We start from the raw sequence: 21,822 nt of genomic DNA on the forward strand, positions 1-21,822 counted from the left end.
CAAACAAAGCTTTAGCTCTCTGGCCTTGAGGTCACAGAGTAAAAGCTCATCTATCTTCCCTCTTGGCAAGGAAGAGGTCTATGGGGGAGGGAGGACCGTGGAGCATGAGGATCTCTTCTGCTTCTGAAAAACTACAAGGTCTGGGCTTGCTGTCTCCTACCCTGGAAGTAAAATACACACTCAACTTTTTAATGATAAATGTGGGCAGGGTTTCAACAAATGAGGCTATTAAAATGACACCACCCTGCCCTTCCAAAAAAAGAAAAAAACTGGCACGTAGCTTAAAGGCAAGATAAAGGGATTTTTTTTAATGGGCAAGAACCTAAGAAGTCTGCATTAAGGAAAGAAAGATTGGGGGGGTAGGGGAGGAGGAAGGGAGGAAGGGAGGAAGGGAGGAAGGGAGGAAGGGAGGAAGGAAGGGAGGAAGGGAGGAAGGGAGGAAGGGAGGAAGGGAGGAAGGGAGGAAGGAAGGAAGGAAGGAAGGGAGGAAGGAAGGGAGGAAGGGAGGAAGGGAGGAAGGGAGGAAGGGAGGAAGGGAGGAAGGAAGGAAGGAAGGAAGGAAGGAAGGAAGGAAGGAAGGAAGGAAGGAAGGAGGGAGGGAGGGAAGAGAGAGAGAGAGAGAGAGAGAGAGAGAGAGAGAGAGAGAGAGAGAGAGAGAGAGAGAGAGAGAGAGAGAGAGAGAGAGAGAGAGAGAGAGAGAATTGATTCAAAGGGTTGGCTATTAAAAATTCCTTAACCACAAAAATTATAAAAGGAAGAAGTGATACAGTGGAAATACTACCCTGTAGTCGGAGATGCAAGGTTCAAGCCCTTTGCCTGATGTATATTGCCTCTGCTACTTTTGACAAGTCACTTAAGCTTACCTGGGGTACCTTGGGCAAGGTGCTTAAATTCTCTGGGCCTGAGTCAATTAATCTGTAAAATGAGGGAGTGACACTGCGAAGCCCCTGAGGTCCCTCCAACTTCTAGATCCACAATCCTCTTATAACAAGGAATTGAGATGAGGCCAGAGGGATGTTTCACTATCATTCTAAAATCTTGTCAATTTTTCTAAGTGAGCAAGTGACATGAGGAAGCCAATTATACATTATTATGGTACATGACAGGAGGAGAAAGGCTAGAAGTTCCTCCATCATTATCATCATCAATTATCATTTTTTTAATGTAGCATAAATTACAAATGCTCTGCTTTTCTTTCTTTTCCTTCCTTCCTTCTTTCTTTTTTGTAATAAACTTACCTTCTGAACTCTTAGAATCAATACTAAATATTGGTTCCAAAACGGAAGAGTGGTGAGGGCTGAGCAATGAGTGTTAAGTGACTTGCCCAGGGTCACACAGCTAGGAAGTGTCTGCTGCATTTTAACCCAAGACTTCTCATCTCCAAGCCTGGCTTTTTATCCATTGAGCCTCCAAGCTGTCCCCCTTAAATGCTTTGCTTTTCAACCGAAATATCTCCATCTAATTCAGACATCACAGAGCCATGTCCAGGATGTCAGAGACCAAATAGATCCAGGCACACAAACATGAAATCTGCCTACAAAACAGCACCACTGAGTAGGGGTACCAGACTGACACAATAAAAATCCAGCCTTTTAGCACCTCCCCAAGGGATTTAGGGCCCAGGAGCACCGGGCACCCAGGAGACGTTAAAGATACAACAGGTATGATCGGCATCACCGGTTTTCCCACACACAAAGCAAACCGTACCATCCACATTGGCCTTGTCAGCACCATCTTGTCACCGCACCGATTGGCCCCCACACAAGAGGGAGAAAAAGCACAACTGACTCTCGGGGAGCTTCCCTTCCCAGCCAGCTTTCAGAGGGCTCACGAGTGAGTTGGCAACGGGAAATGGGGAGAGCGGGCTGCGGTTGTACAGAAACTGCCGAGCCCTCGGTGCACTCGGCTGTGGCAAAGCTCATCGGAGGGCAAGGTGCATCCGCGGCAGCCAAAGTTAATTGAAAATTGGAGTCACAGTCAAATCCCGCCGAGTTGTGTTTTTTGGCAGCCTGATCTTCACACGTGAGACGCCTACGACTCTCTACCCTGGCAGCCACACAAATGATGGCGCGCTCCAAGGACTTCTACAGCACGCCAGAACAGCGAATTCTGATGATCGAAAACACGGGCTCTTAACCCGGGGTCCCAGAACTCTTCGTATTTTGCTCTACGCCCACTGGATCGGTTTCTTTTGTTGCCCAGAGAATTTGATTCTGTGCAGTCAGACGCATGATGCTGGGAAGGGGTGGTGGGCTTGGCCACCGGAGGGTCCATGCACCCAAAGGAGGGGCAACCACATTCACTAATGGGAAAGTCCCAGGGTAAGCCATCTCATTTGTTAACAGAGGTTCTCAACACGCTAGAGGCTGGGTCAAGATGCCTGCTGGCAACCCACCAGGGCTCCCATGCAAGGACCATCTTCTCCACGATGTCTTCTCTGATCAACTCAGGCAGATGTGTGCACTTTGTGCTCTCTCTCTCTCTCTCTCTCTCTCTCTCTCTCTCTCTCTCTCTCTCTCTCTCTCTCTCTCTCTCTCTCTCTCTCCCTCTCTCCCTCTCTCTCTCCCTCTCTCTCTCTCTCTCTCTCTCTCTCTCTCTCTCTCTCTCTCTCCTCCCCCCCCTCTCTCTCTCTCTCCCTCTCTCTCTCCCTCTCTCCTCTCCTCCCCTCTCTCTCTCTCTCCCTCTCTCCTCCCCTCTCTCTCCCTCCCTCCTTCTCTCTCTCTCTGTCTCTCTCCCTCCCTCCTTCTCTCTCTCTCTGTCTCTCTCCCTCTCTCTCTGTCTCTCTCCCTCCCTCCTTCTCTCTCTCTGTCTCTCTCCCTCCCTCCTTCTCTCTCTCTCTGTCTCTGTCTCTCTCTCTCCTCCCCCCTCTCTCCCTCCCTCCTTCTCTCTCTCTCTCCCTCCCTCCTTCTCTCTCTCTGTCTCTCTCCCTCCCTCCTTCTCTCTCTCTCTGTCTCTGTCTCTCTCTCTCCTCCCCCCTCTCTCTCGCTCTCTCCCTCTCCCTCTCTCTCCCTCTCTCCTCCCCTCTCTCTCTCTCCCTCCTTCTCTCTCTCTCTGTCTCTCTCCCTCCCTCCTTCTCTCTCTGTCTCTCTCCCTCCCTCCCTCCCTCTCTCTCTCTCTCTTCCCCTCTCTCTCACTCTCTCTCTCTCTTTCTGTCTCTCTCCCTCCCTCCTTCTTTCTCTCTGTCTCTCTCCCTCCCTCCTTCTCTCTCTCTGTCTCTCTCCCTCCCTCCTTCTCTCTCTCTGTCTCTCTCCCTCCCTCCTTCTCTCTCTCTCTCTCTCTCTCTCTCTCTCTCCTCCCCCCTCTCTCCCTCCCTCCTTCTCTCTCTCTCTCCCTCCCTCCTTCTCTCTCTCTGTCTCCCCCCCCCTCTCCCTTTCCCTCTCCTCCAGCCTCTGACACTACCTAGTTCTATCTCCCTGGCTTCTACATCACTTAATCTATGAGTTCTACAAGTAATAGCCTTGGATCCACCCAAATCACACATGGGTGGCAATCTGCACTGGAGATGGAACTCTCACACTGAGATGGATAAATTACAATCTGCATCGGGGATGGCGCTCTCTCTCTGGAACAGATTGCTTGCAATCTACATTGAGGATGGATGTAAGTCTGAAAATGGCCCCCCAAACCCTGCTTTTTCCAGCAGTCTCCCTGGAGAGCCTCTTTTATGTCTCCGTGCATGCCTGGGCTCTTTGCCCACATCGGGGTCCCTCTGGAAGCCCCCCATGCCAAGTAAGGCAAACCCCAATGGGCTCTCTACGAGCTCCCTCTCCCCTCACCCCCTGGGAGAGCAGGAGGAGAGCTGGCCCCCCAGTTTCCCAATTCCTCCCTAATGCACAGGGCCGTCTGCCACCAAAGGCTCCCGCCCACTAATAAGGTCAGGCCGGTGTGGTCCATGGCCAGGGAAGATGCATGGAGGCACTTACCATCCGTCAGCGTTGTAAACTCCAGGAAGCGGTATTCGTAAGCCACATCGATCTTGGTTTCTACCTGAGGCCTCTTCAGAGTTGAATAAATATTACCAGGCCGTTTTTCATCGCGTTTCTCCAGCTTATTCAGTCTGCAACCCATTTCAGCAGCTGCTGGAGAGAGGAACAGAAAGCAGGGGAGGGGGAGAGGGAAAGAGCCATGAATGCCTTTTTTCCGAGACTTTGTTCCGAGAAGATGGGGAAGTCTGTGATTTCTGCGGGGGGAAATCTAAACTGCCCTCTAGCACTTATGAAATGTACAGCGTAATTGGATAAATGACTCGGGGACCCAACGGGCCAGATTCATCCCGAGAATCTGACTTTCCGCTACGAGACAATTACCAGCTGTCCAACACGTTCACGTGGCCCCAAGCGCGCCTGGCTCCTACCTGCTTCCAGGCTGGAGAGCGTCCCATGCTTTGGACGGCAAATGCTTCCCTCTCATTTGTGTGCCCAATAAAAATGGCATTCGAGATGCAACTGACTACATTATGGTGTCAACGTATCAGAGGGGGAAAAAACCCAACAGATCCATCATGAGCCTAGAATCGTAAGTTGCTGTTACAATCTTCAGACCCCAAAGTTCTTTCTGCCTTCAACAGCAATTATTAGACCTGTATTTACATTCAGAAAACATTTTTAAAACGCGATGGTGGCACTTTTATGGCCCTTGAGCTAAAAGTCCTCTCCCTTCCCCCCCCTTTTCCTTTCCTAGATTGAACCATGGGAAATAATAGTATGCTTCCAGAGCTCTTAGGTACTCATTTTAGACCAAAATGAAGGCAGACTGAACGCTAATAGCACGGCGACAGAAATTGGAAAGCCGAAAATCAACATGTGCTAGGAAAGAGATTTGTAGCCACAGAATGGAAAGGGGAGGGGAAAAAACCCAGAGAAATGTTCAAATAATGTGCATCGTACGGCGTGCTGGGCTCCGAGTCTTTGGGGGTTTAGAAACAATGAGGTCTCTCTGTTTATTTAGGCAGAGTAATATATAAGCAGAATGACTTTTTATCCACTCTCTCGACTTCAGAGTGAAATATTTTCCTTTTGTGCATGAACGTCTAAGAATGCCCAATATCCTCAAACTCTCCAGAGAATAGGCACTGCCATCAAAGATAATAATTCACAAAAATATTAAGTAGCCAAGAATATCTCCAACGGAAACACACAGACTGCTTCCTTTTGGAGATAAGAGTTTCCCTTGGCTAAATCCATTCTCGGGGCAACTGGCTTCCTAAGGCAATTTGGCAGGCTCAGGGAAAACAAAACAGGGGGTCGGGTCGGGGTGGGGGGGACATGGGGAGAACAACAGACTGGCGCTTTTTCCCTAATAAAAAGTTAAGAGAGTAAAGCACTCAGGAGGCAGCTTGGCTACACCTTAAATGTCACTGTGAGGGGGGACATGGTGATTTATGGGTGCAATTTGCAGAAACTGATTAGAGAAAATACTCTACAGGTTGAAATGACTAGTATGGATGTAGACCGCATATATAATTTGTTTGTGGGGCAAGCTGTTTGAAGGAGAGACCTAAGTAACAGTTAACTTTAGTAGCTAGGAGAAACAGAGAGTTGTCTCCTTCATGTTTCCCAATCACCTGCATCCCACAGTCATCTCCATCCAAAGGAAGCATCCTTTGGTGGTTCCTCCCCATTGCCTGCATCCCACAGTCATCTCCATCCAGGGGAAGCATCCTTTGGTGTTTCCTCCCCATCACCTGCATCCCACAATCATCTTCATCCAAAGGAAGCATCCTTTGGTGGTTCCTCCACATCACCTGCATCCCACAATCATCTCCATCCAAAGGAAGCATCCTTTGATGGTTCCTCCCCATCACCTGCATCCCACAATCATCTCCATCCAAAGGAAGCATCCTTTGGTGGTTCCTCCCCATTGTCTGCATCCCACAGTCATCTCCATCCAGGGGAATCATCCTCTGGTGTTTCCTCCCCATCACCTGCATCCCACAGTCATCTCCATCCAAAAGAAGCATCCTTTGGTGGTTCCTCCCCATCACCTGCATCCCACAGTCATCTCCATCCAAGGAAAGCATTCTTTGGTGGTTCCTCCCCATTGCCTGCATCCCACAGCCATCTCCATCCAAAAGAAGCATCTTTTGGTGTTTCTTTCCCATTGTCTGCATCCCACAGCCATCTCCATCCAAAAGAAGCATCCTTTGGTGGTTCCTCCCCATCGCCTGCATCCCACAGCCATCTCCATCCAAAAGAAGCATCCTTTGGTGTTTCTTCCCCATCGCCTGCATCCCAGTTATCTCCATCCAAGGAAAGCATTCTTTGGTGGTTCCTCCCCATTGCCTGCATCCCACAGCCATCTCCATCCAAAAGAAGCATCTTTTGGTGTTTCTTCCCCATTGTATGCATCCCACAGTCATCTCCATCCAAAAGAAGCATCCTTTGGTGGTCCCTCGCTCTAAACACAAAGGATATATGCTGAGTCCAATGCTTGGGAAGAGAAGCAACTGTCCCTTTTGGCCAGGGAACAAGAAAGGAAAGGAAACATATCTCTAAGTAATTATCTCTTTACTGTAATAATTGTAAGCTCCTTGGGGGCTTTGCATCCCCAGCACTGAGGACAAGAGTCTGGTACATAGTGGGTGCTTCTGAAGTGTCTACTGAGTTACTAAAATACACAAGGGGGAAAGGAAAGAATGGATACTTCTGTGGCACCTACTATGTGCCAACCTAAGTGCCTTAGAAATATTATCTCATTTGTGCATGGGATAAAAAGGGGCTTAGGCTCAGAGGATCTCTGTTCCAATGACCATCATTCAACCATGCTGGCACCAAGCTATGACTAAAGAAAGGCCTTGGGGGCAAGAAGTGTTTCTAAAAGGCTGGAGCCTGGCATTCTTGGGGTGCTGCCAGCATATAGACACACAGAAGCAAGAGAAACAGTTACTGTCAATTAAGGACCTTCAGTGTGATTTCATGGTTCGGGGCAAAGAGCCTGGACTTGGAGTCGGTTCAAATCCCAATGCAGCCACTCACCTCTGCATGACGTGGGCAAGTTATTCCTGAATGCTGTCTGGTTTTCTCATCTGTAAACTAAGTGGGGCCGGACTGGGTGGTCTCCAAGGTCCCTTCTAGATCTATGATGGGTTGGGAAGGTATTCCTGGGTCCCTAATCAATACCAACCCAAGTGCAAAGGTGTCTGAAATTCCACCACTAGTGAACCATTCCTCAAACATTGACCTTTTAAAATACAGATGAGTTTGGAGGAGGAAGTAACATATTAAACAAGTCTATTTTGAATTTAATATATTTAATTTTAATAAAATTAAATTAATTCTAAAATTAATATTTTTAATGAGTCTATTCCTTGACTCATTTTCCAGAGTTCAAATCTATCCTCAGGCATTTATTAGCTATGTGACCCTGGGCAAGTCACTGTACCCTGTTTGCCTCAGTTTCCTCATCTGTAAAGTGAGCAAAAGAAGGAAATGGCAAACCATTCCATTATGTTGGCCAAGAAAATCCCAAATGGGGTCACAAAGAGTCAGACAGGGCTGAAACAACTCAACAAGAGAAAGAAATATAAAAGCAGACGGTCCCCCCCCCACGTGACAAAGCCCCTAATCTCTCCTTCAGCACCCTCCCCTCCATTGGAACGGCTAAAAGACTGAGATTACTAGACACCTTCCTATTGAGGTCCCAGCGCCTTCTGAGCCCTGGGGTTTCACAAACATTTGCCAGGGCTACTTTTCTTTTTTTTTTTAATTTATTCATTCATTCATTTATTTATTTATCCATTTATTTATTTTTTTACTTATTCATTCATTCATTCATTCATTCAGTTAGTTAGTTAGTTCGTTTTTTAAAGCCCTTATCTTCCATCTTGGAGTCAATACTGTATATTGGTTCCAAGGCGGAAGAGAGGTAAGGGCTAGGCAATGGGGGTCAAGTGACTTGCCCAGGGTCACCCAGCTGGGAAGTATCTGAGGCCACAGGGCTACTTTTCAATCATTCTTCAATTCCAAAATACCTTACTGATCACCTGCTTCAGCTTCAGCGAGGCACTGAACATTTCTGGGGGAATCATGGATAAAAAAGACTCATCTCCAGGGTCCACTTAAAATATAATGGTGGGTCTTCTGCCCTGGAACCAATACATAGTATTGATTCTAAGGCAGAAGATAAAGCTTTAAATATATATGTATATAAGGGGGGGGGGCAATAGCCAGATGGCTCAGTGGACAGAGTCAGGCCCAGAGATGGGAGATCCCGGGTTCAAATCTGACCTCAGACACTTCCTGGCTGGGTGACCCTGGACGAGTCATTTAACCCCACACTGCCAGCCCCTACACTTCTCTTTTCCCTTGGAACCAATACGTGATATTGATTCTAAGCCAGAAGGAAAGGGTTTAAATAAATCCATTAATAAATACAAAATTGCCGGGCTGTACCTGAACACCTTGAATATTAAAGACTTAGAGGAAGGTCCCTGACCCAGTGAACAGAAGATTAATGGGGAAAAATAAGGCCAGGGTTCACCGGAGAATGACGGGTGCAATTTTCCCAAGACAGTGGAGCCACTGAATTATTTAAGTGCATTAAGGAAGACAATTCAAATTTGGCCTAAAAATGTGCGAGATCACGACAGCATCCTATGAGATGAGCATTGTAAAGCGCCGAGCACAGTGTAAGTGCTGTTATTATTAATAACAACATTAATAACCACATTATTATTGTATTAATAATATTATTATATCAATCACGTTGTTGATATTTTAAATAATATTATTATTAATCATTTAAATTAAATTAAATTAAAATTTGGATATGTCGTGATATGTCACGATAATGAACACTTGTTCAATGCTTCCTCTGGGGCAGGGGCTATTCCAAGCACTAGAAATATGAAGACAGTCCTTGCCCTCAAGAGGCTGCCATTCTATTGGGAGGAAACAACGGAGGCCCGGTTCAGAAACACAAATGACTAGGAATCTACCAGCCATTTCTATAAGACATCCCTCAACGTGGAGAAGTAGGCTTAAAAGGCTCTTCTCATGAAAAAAACTTATTTTTTTAACCAAAACATCAAAAACATTTTTTGAAAAACAGTTTTCTTTCCTCAACGCGTTACGCCGTCTCAGCTTGGCCTTTTCTTTCCCAAGTTCATGTAATAAAAATAAAAATTAAAAAAAAAACAACGCAGGAAGTGAACATTTTCTGTCAGCTCTAAGTTTTCAAGCACAAAACCTATTTGTGTCTGGAGCTAATTTGTTTTATAATTTATAGCAAATTATAAAAATTAATTTCAACAAGTGCCAATAGCTAGGAAAGCCCACAGAGCCACCGAACAGAGACGACTCACCCTAGATTTACTGCACTAAGCAATTAGATGTGATTACCTTGCATCCTCTGGCAAACTTGCCTTTTAATTTCCATATTTAATTCCATATAAAAACCATAAACTGGCTTATTATATCACTCAGTCATCCAGGAAAAAAGGAGAAATGACAAATTCCAGCTAGCGGCTGGGAGGAAACCCCATCAGAATCCGTTGTTTCACTCTTTATACTAGCGTGTATGGGGTCCGGCACACAGTAGGTGTTTAATAAATGCTTTGATCATGAATTATTTAATTGGATAATTATTTAATGGATAATTAATCATTTAATGAAGCCATTGATTCCAGCAACAGAGAAATCTTTCTATCGCACTAAAATTTGGATGGAAATGTGAAAATTCAATCAAGCACACGAACATTTTCAAAGATCTGGATTTGGGGTGTTTTTGAGGCTACACTCCAAAGTCATCAGAAAAATAAGAAGCCGGCCAGACCTAGAACTCGCACCCACATCTCTGGGGATGCCATGAAAAGCCTTGACGTTGTCACTCCTCCCAAGACTAAGTGGAAGATGGGAAAAATGGGAAAGACAGGTGCAGAGGAAGAGGGGGCCCTCGCAAGGCCTGAGGGACCCCTAAAGCCCAGCGGGCACTCTTGAGTGACTGCCTCACCCGGGAGCCACCACATTTATCCATCACCCCCCCTTCTCACTCCTTGGCACCAAGGTCCACTTAAAAGTCCTTCCAGGAAGGTCAGCCAGGTGGCTCCATAGAGAGAGCACCAGGTCTAGAGATGGGAGGTCCTGGGTTCAAATCTGACCTCAGACACTTCCTAGCTGAGTGACCCTGATCCCTTAACCCCCATTGCCTTGAAACCTATATATAGTATTAATGCTAAGATAGAAGGCAAGGATTTTTTTAAAAATCCTTCTAGGCTCTAGGCAGGTTTAAAAATTTAATTCAGTAAACATTTATTAAGCCTAATGTTCATTGATTTATTAAGCATAATAAAAATATTATTTATTATGTGCCAGACATGTTCATTTCAGATATTCTATAGTGGAGTTCCTGGCACACCGTGGGTGATTAATAATTATTAAAATTAGTAATTAATAAGCTATTAATTGATAATGATTCAATAACATTTACTAAGTGCCTATGTGCTAGGCATGCTTGTTTCACTCTCTGTGGAATGGCTGGCACACAGTAGGTGCTTAATAAATACTGACTGATATTGGTTCAATAACACTTATTAAGCGCATGTGCTAGGCATGTTTGTTTCAGACACTCCACTATGGCACACAGTAGGTGCTTAATAAATACTGACTGATATTGATTCAATAACTTATGAAGTGCCTACTGTATGCTAGGCATGTTTGTTTCAGACACTCTATGAAATATCTGGCAGATAGTAGGTGCTTAATAAATACTGACTGATATTGATGCAATAACATTTATTAAGTACCTACTGTGTGCTAACCATGTTTGTTTCAGACACCCTGGCTAACACTTTAATAAATACTGACTAATACTAATTTCTTTCAGTAGAAGGATGACTAAAATTATTTGCAATTGATGTGTCTATCACTAACCATTTAGGGAGCTCATGGAATTAGGGGAGGAATGAAAGCATTTCTCAAGGAGTATATGTAAGGATGGGGCTGTGCCTTCAAGGCCCCTTCACGTGTCTTCAGAGGCAGCTCGGTGGACCTGGAGTCAGGAAGACCCGAGTTCCAATCCCGTTTCTCCCCACACTCTAGCTCTGTGATCCCTGAGCCAGTTGCTTAACTGCTCTCATTCTCGGGTTCCTCCTCTGTAAAATGGGAATTAAAAAAAAACAAAACACAAACAACTACTACCTCGTAGGGGTGCCACATGGACCAAATGGGACAGGACAGGTAGAGCTCTTGGCCAGACTCTGAAGCATGATACATACGGGGGTCCCAAAAGTCTTAGTGCCAGTTCAAGTCACAAAGGGTAAAAAGTATCTAAGACTTTTGAGACATCTTGTACCAAAGCCGGGTTATAACCATTTTTTAAATTATTATAATAATTCATAGCCAGCCCTATAGGCCCTAACTCTGTCTGTCTGTCTGTCCATCTGTCCGTCCATCTCTCTCTGTCTCTCTCACACTCTCTCTCTCTCTCACACACACACACACACACACACACACACACACGGTTGCTGTTTTTAAGCATCCAAATTTCCCTTTTCCCAGAGCGTAGTCGAGGCCCGCGTCCTGGCAGGGACCTAAGGTGGCTTCTGTGCCCATCGGGCAACACGCCATGATCTCCCCTAGAGAACCAGCCTCCATCCTCCCAGATCCCACAGGGCCTTCTGAATCAAAGAAAAATTAAATTTCATTCAGGACGGCCTCAGGACTCGTTTCATTCTCTTCCAACTGGGGGCTGTGCTGCGGGGTCTCTATGGTAACGTTCTATGAACCAAAACATGGGATTAAAAGGACCGCAGGCCGCATTCCCGGATTCTGGGATGCCCAAGCTGGGCTTTGGAGGCTCCCTTCGGCACCCCCTCCTCCTCCCAGGCCAGCATCCCCTCGGCTCGGATCTAGGGAACCTCAGAGATCGTCCTGTGGCGCTCGAGTTCCTCAGAACAAGAGGAAGAAATTAAGTGAGGATTCTGGGGAATTTCTAATTTTTTAAACCAAAAGGAAGAACAACACTGTAAAGAGATTTATTTATTATTAAATGTATTTCTAAAGTATACATAGTTATTATTATAAATAATTATTAAATAAATTTATTATTGAAGTATTAAATTGATTATTAAATTTATCTATTTATTAAGGGAGGGATTTATTCTGGCAAAAAATTATTTATTAAGAAAGGGATCTAGTCTAACAATTCTGCCTATGGGGCATAAGTCACTTTGAGCACTGGCCATCCCTCCCTTCCCCCCTCTTCCTGGAATATTCTCCTCTGTCCCCACTTTCTCCTCTGGGGATTGCCAGCTGACTTGAGGGCCCTCTCAGAGGCCACCACCTCCCCCCAACTGCCTTGTCTCACACACACACATAATACAAGTAGAGACTCATATTTATTGACACAGGCTGATCACTTTAGAAGCAGATGGCCCTGGGGGGAAGGAAAGGAAACTGAGAGCCCTTCCTTGGTCCCTTCAAAGTGGCGGCCAAGATGGGTCTTCTTTCTTACCCCTAAACAAGGCATACTGATATACACTCAAGGAGGAACAGAATCTCTATTTTGAAAGGAGGAGGAAGGGCAGATTCAAAGATCCAATGGTAGAAAACCCTTTCCTGTGGAACTAATACATATGGAGAATGGATCCCTCATTTGGGAAGCTCAGTGAATAGAGAGCAGGCCTGGAAATAGGAGGTGCTGGGTTCAAATTCATCCTCAGACACTTCCTAGCTGGGTGACCCTGGGCAAGTCATTGAACTCCAATTGCCTAGTTCTTGCCACTCTTCGGCCTTGGAACTGTTACTTAACATCAATTCTAAGACAGAAAATAATGGGGTTTTTGTTTTTTTTTTAAACCCTTACTTCCATCTTAGAATCAATACGGTATGCTGGTTCCAAGGCAAAAGAGCAGTAAGACCTAAGCAATGGGGGTTAAGGGACTTACCCAGGGTCACACAGCTGCCCCCATATGGGTTTTTTAAAACATCCTTTAAATTTTTTTTTAAATTCATCATGATAGCAGCTAATAGTCCTTTGAAAATGTGAGAGCAATTTGGCCACAAGAAGAACATTGTACAACTGAAAAGCCATTGGACTTCATACACACTATACATAACTAAAGGCTGACTTAAATAACTGGAGTGAGATTAATTGCTTATAGCCAGGCTGTGCCAATATAATAAAAAATGATGATGCTATCCAAATTAATTTATTCATGCAGGGCCCCACCACACTACCGAAGGACCACTTTATAGCCAGAGAGAAAACAGTAAAATTCCTTTGGAGGAACAAAAGGTCAAGAACCTCAAGAGAAATAATTAAAAGAAAAGTGGGAGGGAGAAGAACCTGGCAGTGTCAGGTCTCAAACTACTACAAAGCAGTCAGAATCCAAACTCTCTGTTACTGATCAAAAACAGAAAGCTGACCAGTGTAACAAGTTAGGGACAAAAGGTACAGAAACCAACAAATATGTAACACCATGCTGGAGAAACCAGAAGACCCCCAAAGAAGGCTCCCTACTGAAACATAAACTGTTGGGAAAATTAGAAAGCAATCTGGCAGAAATTAGGCTCAGACCAGCATCTTGCTACAAACTATAAGTTTAAATGGCAATAGGGCATAATTATGATAGGGCATAATAAGTTCAGATCATAAACAAGTTAGAAAGGGGAGGAAGGTGCCTTTCATAATTACATAGAGGGGAAACATCCTTGGGGAAAGGGTCCATGGAAGGGTCCTTGAGGGGAAGGGTTCATGGAAGGGTCCTTGAGGGGAAGGGTTCATGGAAGGATCCTTGAGGGGAAGGGTCCATGGAAGGGTCCTTGAGGGGAAGGGTCCATGGAAGGGTCCATGGCAGGGTTCTTAAAGAGAAGTGTTCATGGGAGGGTCCTTGAGGGGAAGGGTTCATGGAAGGGTCCTTGAGGGGAAGGGTCCATGGAAGGGTCCTTGAGGGGAAGGGTCCATGGAAGGGTCCTTGAAGGGAAGGGTTCATGGAAGGATACATGGCAGGGTCCTTAAAGGGAAGGGTTCATGGGAGGGTCCTTGAGGGGAAGGGTCCATGGAAGGGTCCTTGAGGGGAAGGGTCCATGGAAGGGTCCTTGAGGGGAAGGGTCCATGGAAGGGTCCTTGAAGGGAAGGGTTCATGGAAGGGTCCACGGCAGGGTCCTTGAGGGGAAGGGTTCATGGAAGGGTCCTTGAGGGGAAGGGTTCATGGAAGGGTCCTTGAGGGGAAGGGTCCATGGAAGGGTCCTTGATGGGAAGGGTCCATGGAAGAGTCCTTGAAGGGAAGGGTTCATGGAAGGGTCCATGGAAGGGTCCTTGAGGGGAAGGGTTCATGGAAGAGTCCTTGATAGGAAGGGTCCATGGAAGGGTCCTTGAAGGGAAGGGTTCATGGAAGGGACTTTGAGGGGAAGGGTCCTTGAGGAAAAAGGGTCCATAGAAGGGTCATTGAAGGGAAACATCCTTGAGGGAAGGGTCCTTGAGAGGAAAGGTCCACAGAAGGGTCCTTGAGAGGAAACATCCTTGAGGGGAATAGAAGGACCCTTGAAGGGAAACATCCATGAGGGGAAGGGTCCATGAAAGGGTCCTTGAAGGGAAACATCCTTGAGGGAAGGGTCCTTGAGGGGGAAGGATTCATGGAAGGATCTTTGAGGGGAAACATCTTTGAGGGAAATAGAAGGGTCCTTGAGGGGAAACAGTCTTAAAGGAAGGGTCCTTGAGGGGAAGGGTCCATGGAAGGGCTCTTGACCAAATAAGGGTCATATGTGATCATAGGAGATAAAAACAAAGAATTACAATTATAGTCCATAAAAGTGAAAAGCTTTTGCACAAATAATAAATTCAGGTAAAATTAGAAGAGAGCATTTGAGCAGTTTACCAGGGTGGGTAGGTGGAGGGATTTCCTAGCAACAAGCCAAAATATGTAAGAAATTGATATAAATATTTAAGGACAAAAGACATCCTATAATAGATAGATGATCAAAGGCACACAAACCAGCAATTCTCAAGGGAAGAAATACAAGTAAACAAGAACAAAAAAAAAGTTCCAAAATCATTCATTAGGGAAACAACTCTGAAGTCCTTCCTCTTACTCAGTAAGCCTTTGTGTTGGCAAAGATTGACAAAAAAAAAATAATAATTGTTAAGAAGAAATTGTCTGAATTCTGATGATTGTAATGACCAAAGGACTCCAGAGAACCAAGGATGAGGCAGGCAGCCCCTGTACTCTAGACAAAGAATGCGACATACATTAGACATGACCAATATGTGGATTTTTGTTTGATTATGTTTGTTACAGGGGAGGATTTTTTTGTTAAATCTTGGAGGGAAAGAGGAGGAAAACAGGAATAGGAGAAACTAGTAACAGTGACCCCAAAAAACTGTCTTTGAAGCATTTTTAAAACATATAGGAAAGAGTTTAGAGGGAGATATGGACCAGCAGGACAGCTTTGAAACTGATGGGATGGATTTACTGTATATTTTTTTTAATGTAAGATATATATAATACATAATAAAAATTCAGTTTCCTATGCAATCATGATTTTTCCTCCTGTTCTTTTTATATGGAAATGTTCGTGCTTCTTGGAAGTTTGTCAAATTCAATTTTTTTAATCAAAAATTAAAGGGAAAAAATAAAGGGAAAAAGCACTGCTTCTTATTAGCAATGTGGCCTTAGGGGACTTCTTTGGCTTCTATGGACCTCAGTTTCCTCGGCTGTAAAATGGGGTGCAGGGCACAGACTGGATGGCCTGGGAGCTCCCTTCTAGCCCTAGCTGTACAGTTCTACAAAGTGTGTATTCATAAGGAGGCTGGGGAGAGGTATGGAATCATGAATCTCAAAATAAAAATCATCTGATGTCCAAAAGACAGGATCTGAGAGAATGGAGAAAGTACCACACAGAGAACCCCAAAAAAAAAGATAAATATCAAAAGGAATGTTTGGCTACATCTTCTCCTTGTAAATGCAAATAGGAGCCAAGTTTTCTTTTTTCTTTTACGCTGAAGAAAGAAAACATGACTACTGTATACTCTATGAGCTGAATCTGGACAGCTGGCAATGTTTTTCTTTTGAAGAGACAAGACTTCCTAATCAATAATACTTTTTAGAATGTCCTACAGATTAGCATTTTCCACACATACCCAGCCGGCCCTTAACAGATCTCCAACAGAGAGCTTCAGAAAAACCTGGCAATGGCCCTGAGAGGAATACACAGCCTGGCTTAGCAGCCTTGGGAGGCAGAAGACCTTGGTTCAAATCCTGATTCAGACACTGACTGGACAAGTAAGTCTCTTTAGTTCTCAGTGTCCCAAGAAAACATGGCAGAGGGGTCCCCCACCCCCACTCCATGGCTGAAATCCCAGATCTAGACCTCCCTCCACAAATAGGTAACCAAAAAAATCCTTCTATTTACTCTGGGCTAACAGGTTAACAGAATGCCTAGATTAGAAATTAGAAAGATGAATTCTAGAATGAGACTTTTTCTAGAAAGACTAGAAAGGCTTTTTCTAGAATTCTAGAAGCCAGAACTTCTGGGGATGAAGAGGGGAGCCCTAAATAATCTACAAAACCAGATAACAGTATTCTATTATCTCAAGGGTCCTTAACCTGAAGTTCACCAAACTTTTTTAATAAGTCAATTTCAATTTATGAAATTGAAGTCAAATCAATTTCTTTTATGTATTTTATTTGTTATATATTTTATTTTATATATTTTAAAATATTATTCAAGAAGAGGTCTAGTCACCCAATGATACAAAAAATATTAAGAACCTCAAGTTTATCTTAATCAGCTGCAGAAAGGGGAGAAGTGACTCTAAGCAGTAATAAAGCTGGTGATATTTGGTGGTCATTTCTTTCACCCTAAATGTTTTTGTTTTGTTTTTTAAACCCTTACCAACTTCCATCTTAGAACCAATACTATGTATTGGTTCCAAGGCAGAATAGCAGGAAGGGCTGGGCCAAGGGGGTTAAGTGACTTGCCCAGGGTCACCCAGCTAGGAAATGACTGACACTAGATCTAGTCACTCTCCACCCATTGAGCCACCTGGCTGCCTCCTTTAAAGGGTTTTTTAATGTGTGTGTCCAAGGAAGTTGCCAAAAAGTACTAGTGTTAGCTTGGAGGAAAGTCCTAACATCCTACAATCCTTGGCACTCAAAAAGGCCCAGATTTGAATCCTGCCTCAGACACGTGTTAGCTATGTGAATGTAAATCAGTCTCCTAGCCTTGGTTCCTCACCTATAAAATGAAGATGATAATAGCATCTCTTACTGGGTTTCTGTGAGAATCAAATGCAATAATGTCTATGAAGTGTTTTGCAAACCTTAAAGAACCTTGTAAAATCTGAGGCTTGGGGGCAGCTGGGTGGCTCAGTGGATTGAGAGCCAAGCCCAGAAACAGGAGGTCTTGGGTTCAAATCTCACCTCACACTTCCTAGCTGAGTGACCATGGGCAAGTCACTTAGCCCCCACTGCCTAGCCCTTACTACTCTTATACCCTAGAAGCAATACACAATATTGGTTCTAAGAGGAAGGCAAGGGTTTTTAAAAAAATAAATAAAAATGAAGTGTGAGGCTTATTAAGATTTATTTATTGCCAGACACTGGTTAAAAAAGAAGTGGTCAGAGGGTATCAAGATCTCTTAAACACTTAAAAACTGGGGGGTTACTACTCTCCTAAACTGAATTATTGCCTCCTTCTCCCCACTGCTGAGATCTTCCAAGCCCCCCAGGGCAAAGTCCACATATAAAATGTTCAGAGAATCTTAGAAGTCATCTAAGGACTGTCTTGCCCAAGATCAGTCAGTCAGCAAACACTTATTAAACACCTACTAAGTGCCAGGCGTGAGTCCTAATCTATTCTAGTCATCTTGATTTTGGTCCAGGCCAGACTTGTACATCCAGCTGCTGGGAGCATGTAAGTAGAGCTAAGGAAAAATGGGGAGTTTCCATACTGTCAGCCCTAGCCCCATGAGTATAAAATAACCTGGTCAGGAAAACACAGTGGCAAGAAGAACCCTCGTTCCTTATATGGAAGTTTTACGGTTCACAAGTCAATTAAATGGGGTCTACAGACAATGAACCTAAGCCAGTCACTCCTGAAACAGGAACTGCCCTTCTGCCAAACCACCCAAGCCAGTGATGTCCAAAGGGAATCCCAGGCAAGGCCTAGACAATTCAGACTAAGACTGAAAAGTACACAGAAGCTTCTAAGCAGACATGTGGCTGGGTGTGGAGTTTCCCCAAAGCCTAAGAGTAATCTCTCTCCCAGGTCCAGGGTACTTTCCCTGGTAGAATCTCTTTTCCGGAAACCCTTTACAATAGGTTCATTTTCACCTATTTAAAAGAGCTTCAAGGGGAGCCTGTCCCAAATCCTTAAACTCTTCCAAAGCAAAGATGATGCCTTACTAAGAAAGCTCTGTACCTCCCTCCAGTGACTCTTAGTGCATGGGACACAGTCAGCAGTTAATAAGGAATGAATGAAGGCAGGAAAATTAATTTCTCAAGTTTCACTGAAGCCCTTTCATGATTCTCTTCAGGCCTACCAAAAAAGAGAGAACCAGCCTGAAGCTCCAACCCAGATCCAAATCTATTGCAAACCGAGGTTTAAAAGAAACTGGAAATACACAGACTTCCCCTATTCTTCCTCAAGTTTTATGCATGTCTGAGGCAGTCACAATTAATAAACCCCATCCTATTAATTAATAAGGATGAATGACATAAAGGATAACTTCTTGAGTTTTACTTGGCTAATTTGAACTGAATTCACTTAGGAAGCTTTTGAGTTTGTCCTGCCAATATAGTCAGTGCTTGCAACACCAAGATAGGTGCCCATTAAAAAAAAATGACAGTGGAGAAAAACGAGCAGTAGATTGCTTCTAGTTGCATGGATCCAGGCTAGCTCCTGTCCCGATTCCCTCAGTACTCTTCATCTTTAAAGCACTTAAATTGGAGGGGCAGCAGCATTGTATAAAATGATAAAATAGAGTGAACTTGGAATCAAGAAAGCCCTGTTTCAGATCCTACCTCTGAAACTAACTGTATGGCTCTGGGAAAGTCACTAACTTCTCTGAGTTTTACTTTCTCCCTCTGTAAAATGAGAATAATATTAACACCTGCCTCACAGGGTTGTTGTGAGGTTCAAATGAGATAACGTCTGCAAGTTTTAAAAATGCTCCATAATAAAAGTGCTCTGTAATCAATTTAATTTTTTTTATTTTAAATACATTTTAAGTGCTCTATACAAATTTTATCATTATTTTTTTCAGTTTTGTGAAGAAAACTTTTTAATCCTTAAAAGGCTGTATAGATGTGAATTATTATTACTACTTCTAATAAAATTAAGTACCTACATACAGCCACGCTGAGGAAAGTTTTTTAACCATTAAAACACCGTATCCATATACATGTGAGTCATTATGTGTCAACCTGTGCCTTCAGCTACTAAATTCTGAGCTAGATAATTCCTGAGGCAAATTGGGGCTTGCAGGAGCATATTCCAAAATTAAATCACACTAGGGTTCAATCGGTCTCTTGTAAGGCTACCTCAGTGGGACCTTGGGGAAAATGCCTTCAACTTCTTCTAAAGTTCCCCAACTCAGTAGGACGACCCTGGGCACCAACCAAATGCCCCAGCCCTAAGGGCCTCCTCCAGGGTTGCTCCCATCACCATCTGGCTTCCTCCCAGATAGGCTGTAAGTTATCTGGAGGTGAAAGGATGGCAGGGGCTGGGAGAGACACCAGGCAGCCCTGCTCTGAGCCCATCATCTGAAAACAGCTGTAATGATTACAGGGGTGGCTGTTTCTGCTAACCAGACTCATCCCACAAATATGGGGATTGAGGCCATTCCTGGAAGACCTATATTTTTTAAAAGTTTAAAAAAAAAAAGAAAAAGAAAAAGGCTCAAACGGTCTGACATCACCCCTATTTCCTTGAAACCACCCAGCCCCGGTTCCACGAGCCAGTTCTCAAAGAAATGACCCCGGCTGGCCTCATGAGCCCACTCCCTCCCCCCGGGGCCTACGGCACGACTGTGAAGGTTTTTTAAGGGGTGGGGGGATACCAAAGTTCCTTCCCCAGGGTCGGGGTCTCCTCCAGCCTCCCTCTCAACCCCCCAAAAGCAAACCACCCAAGGGCAGGCCGCTGGAGGGTGCTTGGGAGAAGTGGGCGTGGGACCCGGGGGAGCCTGAAATAAACACAGACGAGCTGAAATTGACCCTTTGGCGCAGGCACCGGGAGCCTGCAACAGGCTGGGCGCGGGCGCGGAGGTTCTTTTCCAGGAAAGGAAAGGAGGACCGAGTTGGGGTTTTCATTATTTTTTTAACAATGCTAAGGGCTCCACCACGCCCCTGCCCGTGAAGCACAGAGGTCTCCACGAGCCCAGCGGAGCGGCTGCTTCCTCGTGCGGCAATCCGAGGTTTGGTGGTCCCACTCCCCAATACGCCGTCCCCTAAAGCCGCCTCTCTTCTCCCCGCGGGAGCCGAAAACGAGCAGACAGTGGTCAGAGACGGGATTTCCTGAGCTTTCTCACCGCCCACCTCCCCACTCCTGACCACAGCCCCTAATAAACGCTCGGGCAGTCTCAGGTAGGGCCTGGAGGAGAGGGGCAAAAGTTGGCACGGAGTGCCCCTACCTTTCAGGGTCGGCCGGCGGAGGAGGTGGAAACGTCGGTTCTGGTCGCTGCCCCACTCTGTCCCGGGAGGAAAGTTTGTGCCATGAAGAGGAGGGATTGCGTGGGAGGGAATTTGCGTATCCGCGCGGCCGGGGGTGGAGAGAAGGGGCGCGCAAAGTGCGCGGGGGGGGCGGGCGGCGCGAGGCTCCCCGCCGAACTGGGCAGGGCAGGGTAGGGCTGGGCTGGACCGTCTGTCCGGGGGCGATGCGCCGGCTGCACCGGCCGCGCGCTCCTCCTCCGTGCGCCCTCGGTGCGCCCCGGGCGCCGGGCACCGGGCTATGCTGCTGCCGCCGCCGCCGCCGCCGCTTACACTTCCTTTTCCTCCGAAATCAAGTGCAAAGCAGGCTGCTTCGCGCGTTCTGGGGACCGCGGCTGCCGACCCCTACCCGAGGCGAGCCCGCCACCAACCCGCGGCAGCGCGTCAACTCCGTCTGGCACTGCCCGCCGCCCTCTGAGCTGCTGACCCCCTGCCTGCAGCCGCCGTCGTCGCCGCCGGAGCTGGAGCTGGAGCCACAACCACGGCTCCTCCTCCTGCTGCTGCTTCTGCTCCTCCTCCTGCTGCTGCTGCTGCTGGAACCACGGCTCCTCCTCCTGCTAGGGCCGCTGCTACTGCTGCTGCTTCCCGATCCTCCTCCTTCTTCAGCTGCTGCTGCTACTTCTGCTTTCTAGAACTGCAGCTCCTCTTACTGCTGCTGCTGCTGCTACCGCTGCCTCTGCCCCTGCCCCTCCCCCTCCCCCTGCTGCTGCTGCTGCTTCTGGAACTGCAGCCCCTCCTCCTGCTGCTGCTGCTGCTGGTGCTCCTCTGCCTCTTGCTGCTGCTGCCTCTGTTGCTTTAACAAATATTTTGTTTTTCATCTGTCTCTGTCCCAAGGGCCGGACACATAGTAGGCACCTGTGGATGGACTGGTTCTGCCTCTTGTCCTCAAGAACAAGAATTCTTTCAGTGTCAGTCCCCAGTGCCTAACATAAAGTCCGACCTACAGGAGGCGCTTAATAATTGCTTAAAGATTCATTAACTTCCTCTACCACCCCCTCTGCCTTCTTTAAGGTCCACCACCTCCACTTTTTCTTCTTCGTCTTTCTCCCCCTCTTCCTCTAAAGGCAGCCACCCATCACCCCTAGCTCTTATTAGTGCCTACTGTAGACTTCTAAAGGGAGGATACAGAGATGAAAATATGCAATCCACCCCCATCCTCCTTGTAATACAAATCATCC

The 21,822-nt window shown here is 45.8% G+C and overlaps 1 protein-coding gene across 2 annotated transcripts in view; it reads right to left on the reverse strand.

Annotated features, from left to right (window-relative positions):
* The window catches only part of RFTN1 (raftlin, lipid raft linker 1), a 181,479-nt gene extending 160,777 nt beyond the window's left edge, over positions 1-20,702 (reverse strand). Inside the window, exons 1-2 of one of the 2 annotated variants that reach the window (XM_056800272.1) lie at positions 20,569-20,702; positions 3,924-4,079 (exon numbers count right to left, since the gene is read on the reverse strand). In XM_056800272.1, coding sequence (XP_056656250.1) covers positions 3,924-4,068 — 145 coding nt within the window. In that variant the 5' untranslated portion in view covers positions 4,069-4,079; positions 20,569-20,702. The remainder of the gene's footprint in view (positions 1-3,923; positions 4,080-20,568) is intronic. The other variant, XM_056800273.1, reaches the window with a different exon arrangement.
* Positions 20,703-21,822: the final 1,120 nt, after the last annotated feature.

The sequence above is a fragment of the Monodelphis domestica genome, chromosome 5 (assembly GCF_027887165.1).
Source record: "Monodelphis domestica isolate mMonDom1 chromosome 5, mMonDom1.pri, whole genome shotgun sequence".
Taxonomy (NCBI): Eukaryota; Metazoa; Chordata; class Mammalia; order Didelphimorphia; family Didelphidae; genus Monodelphis; species Monodelphis domestica.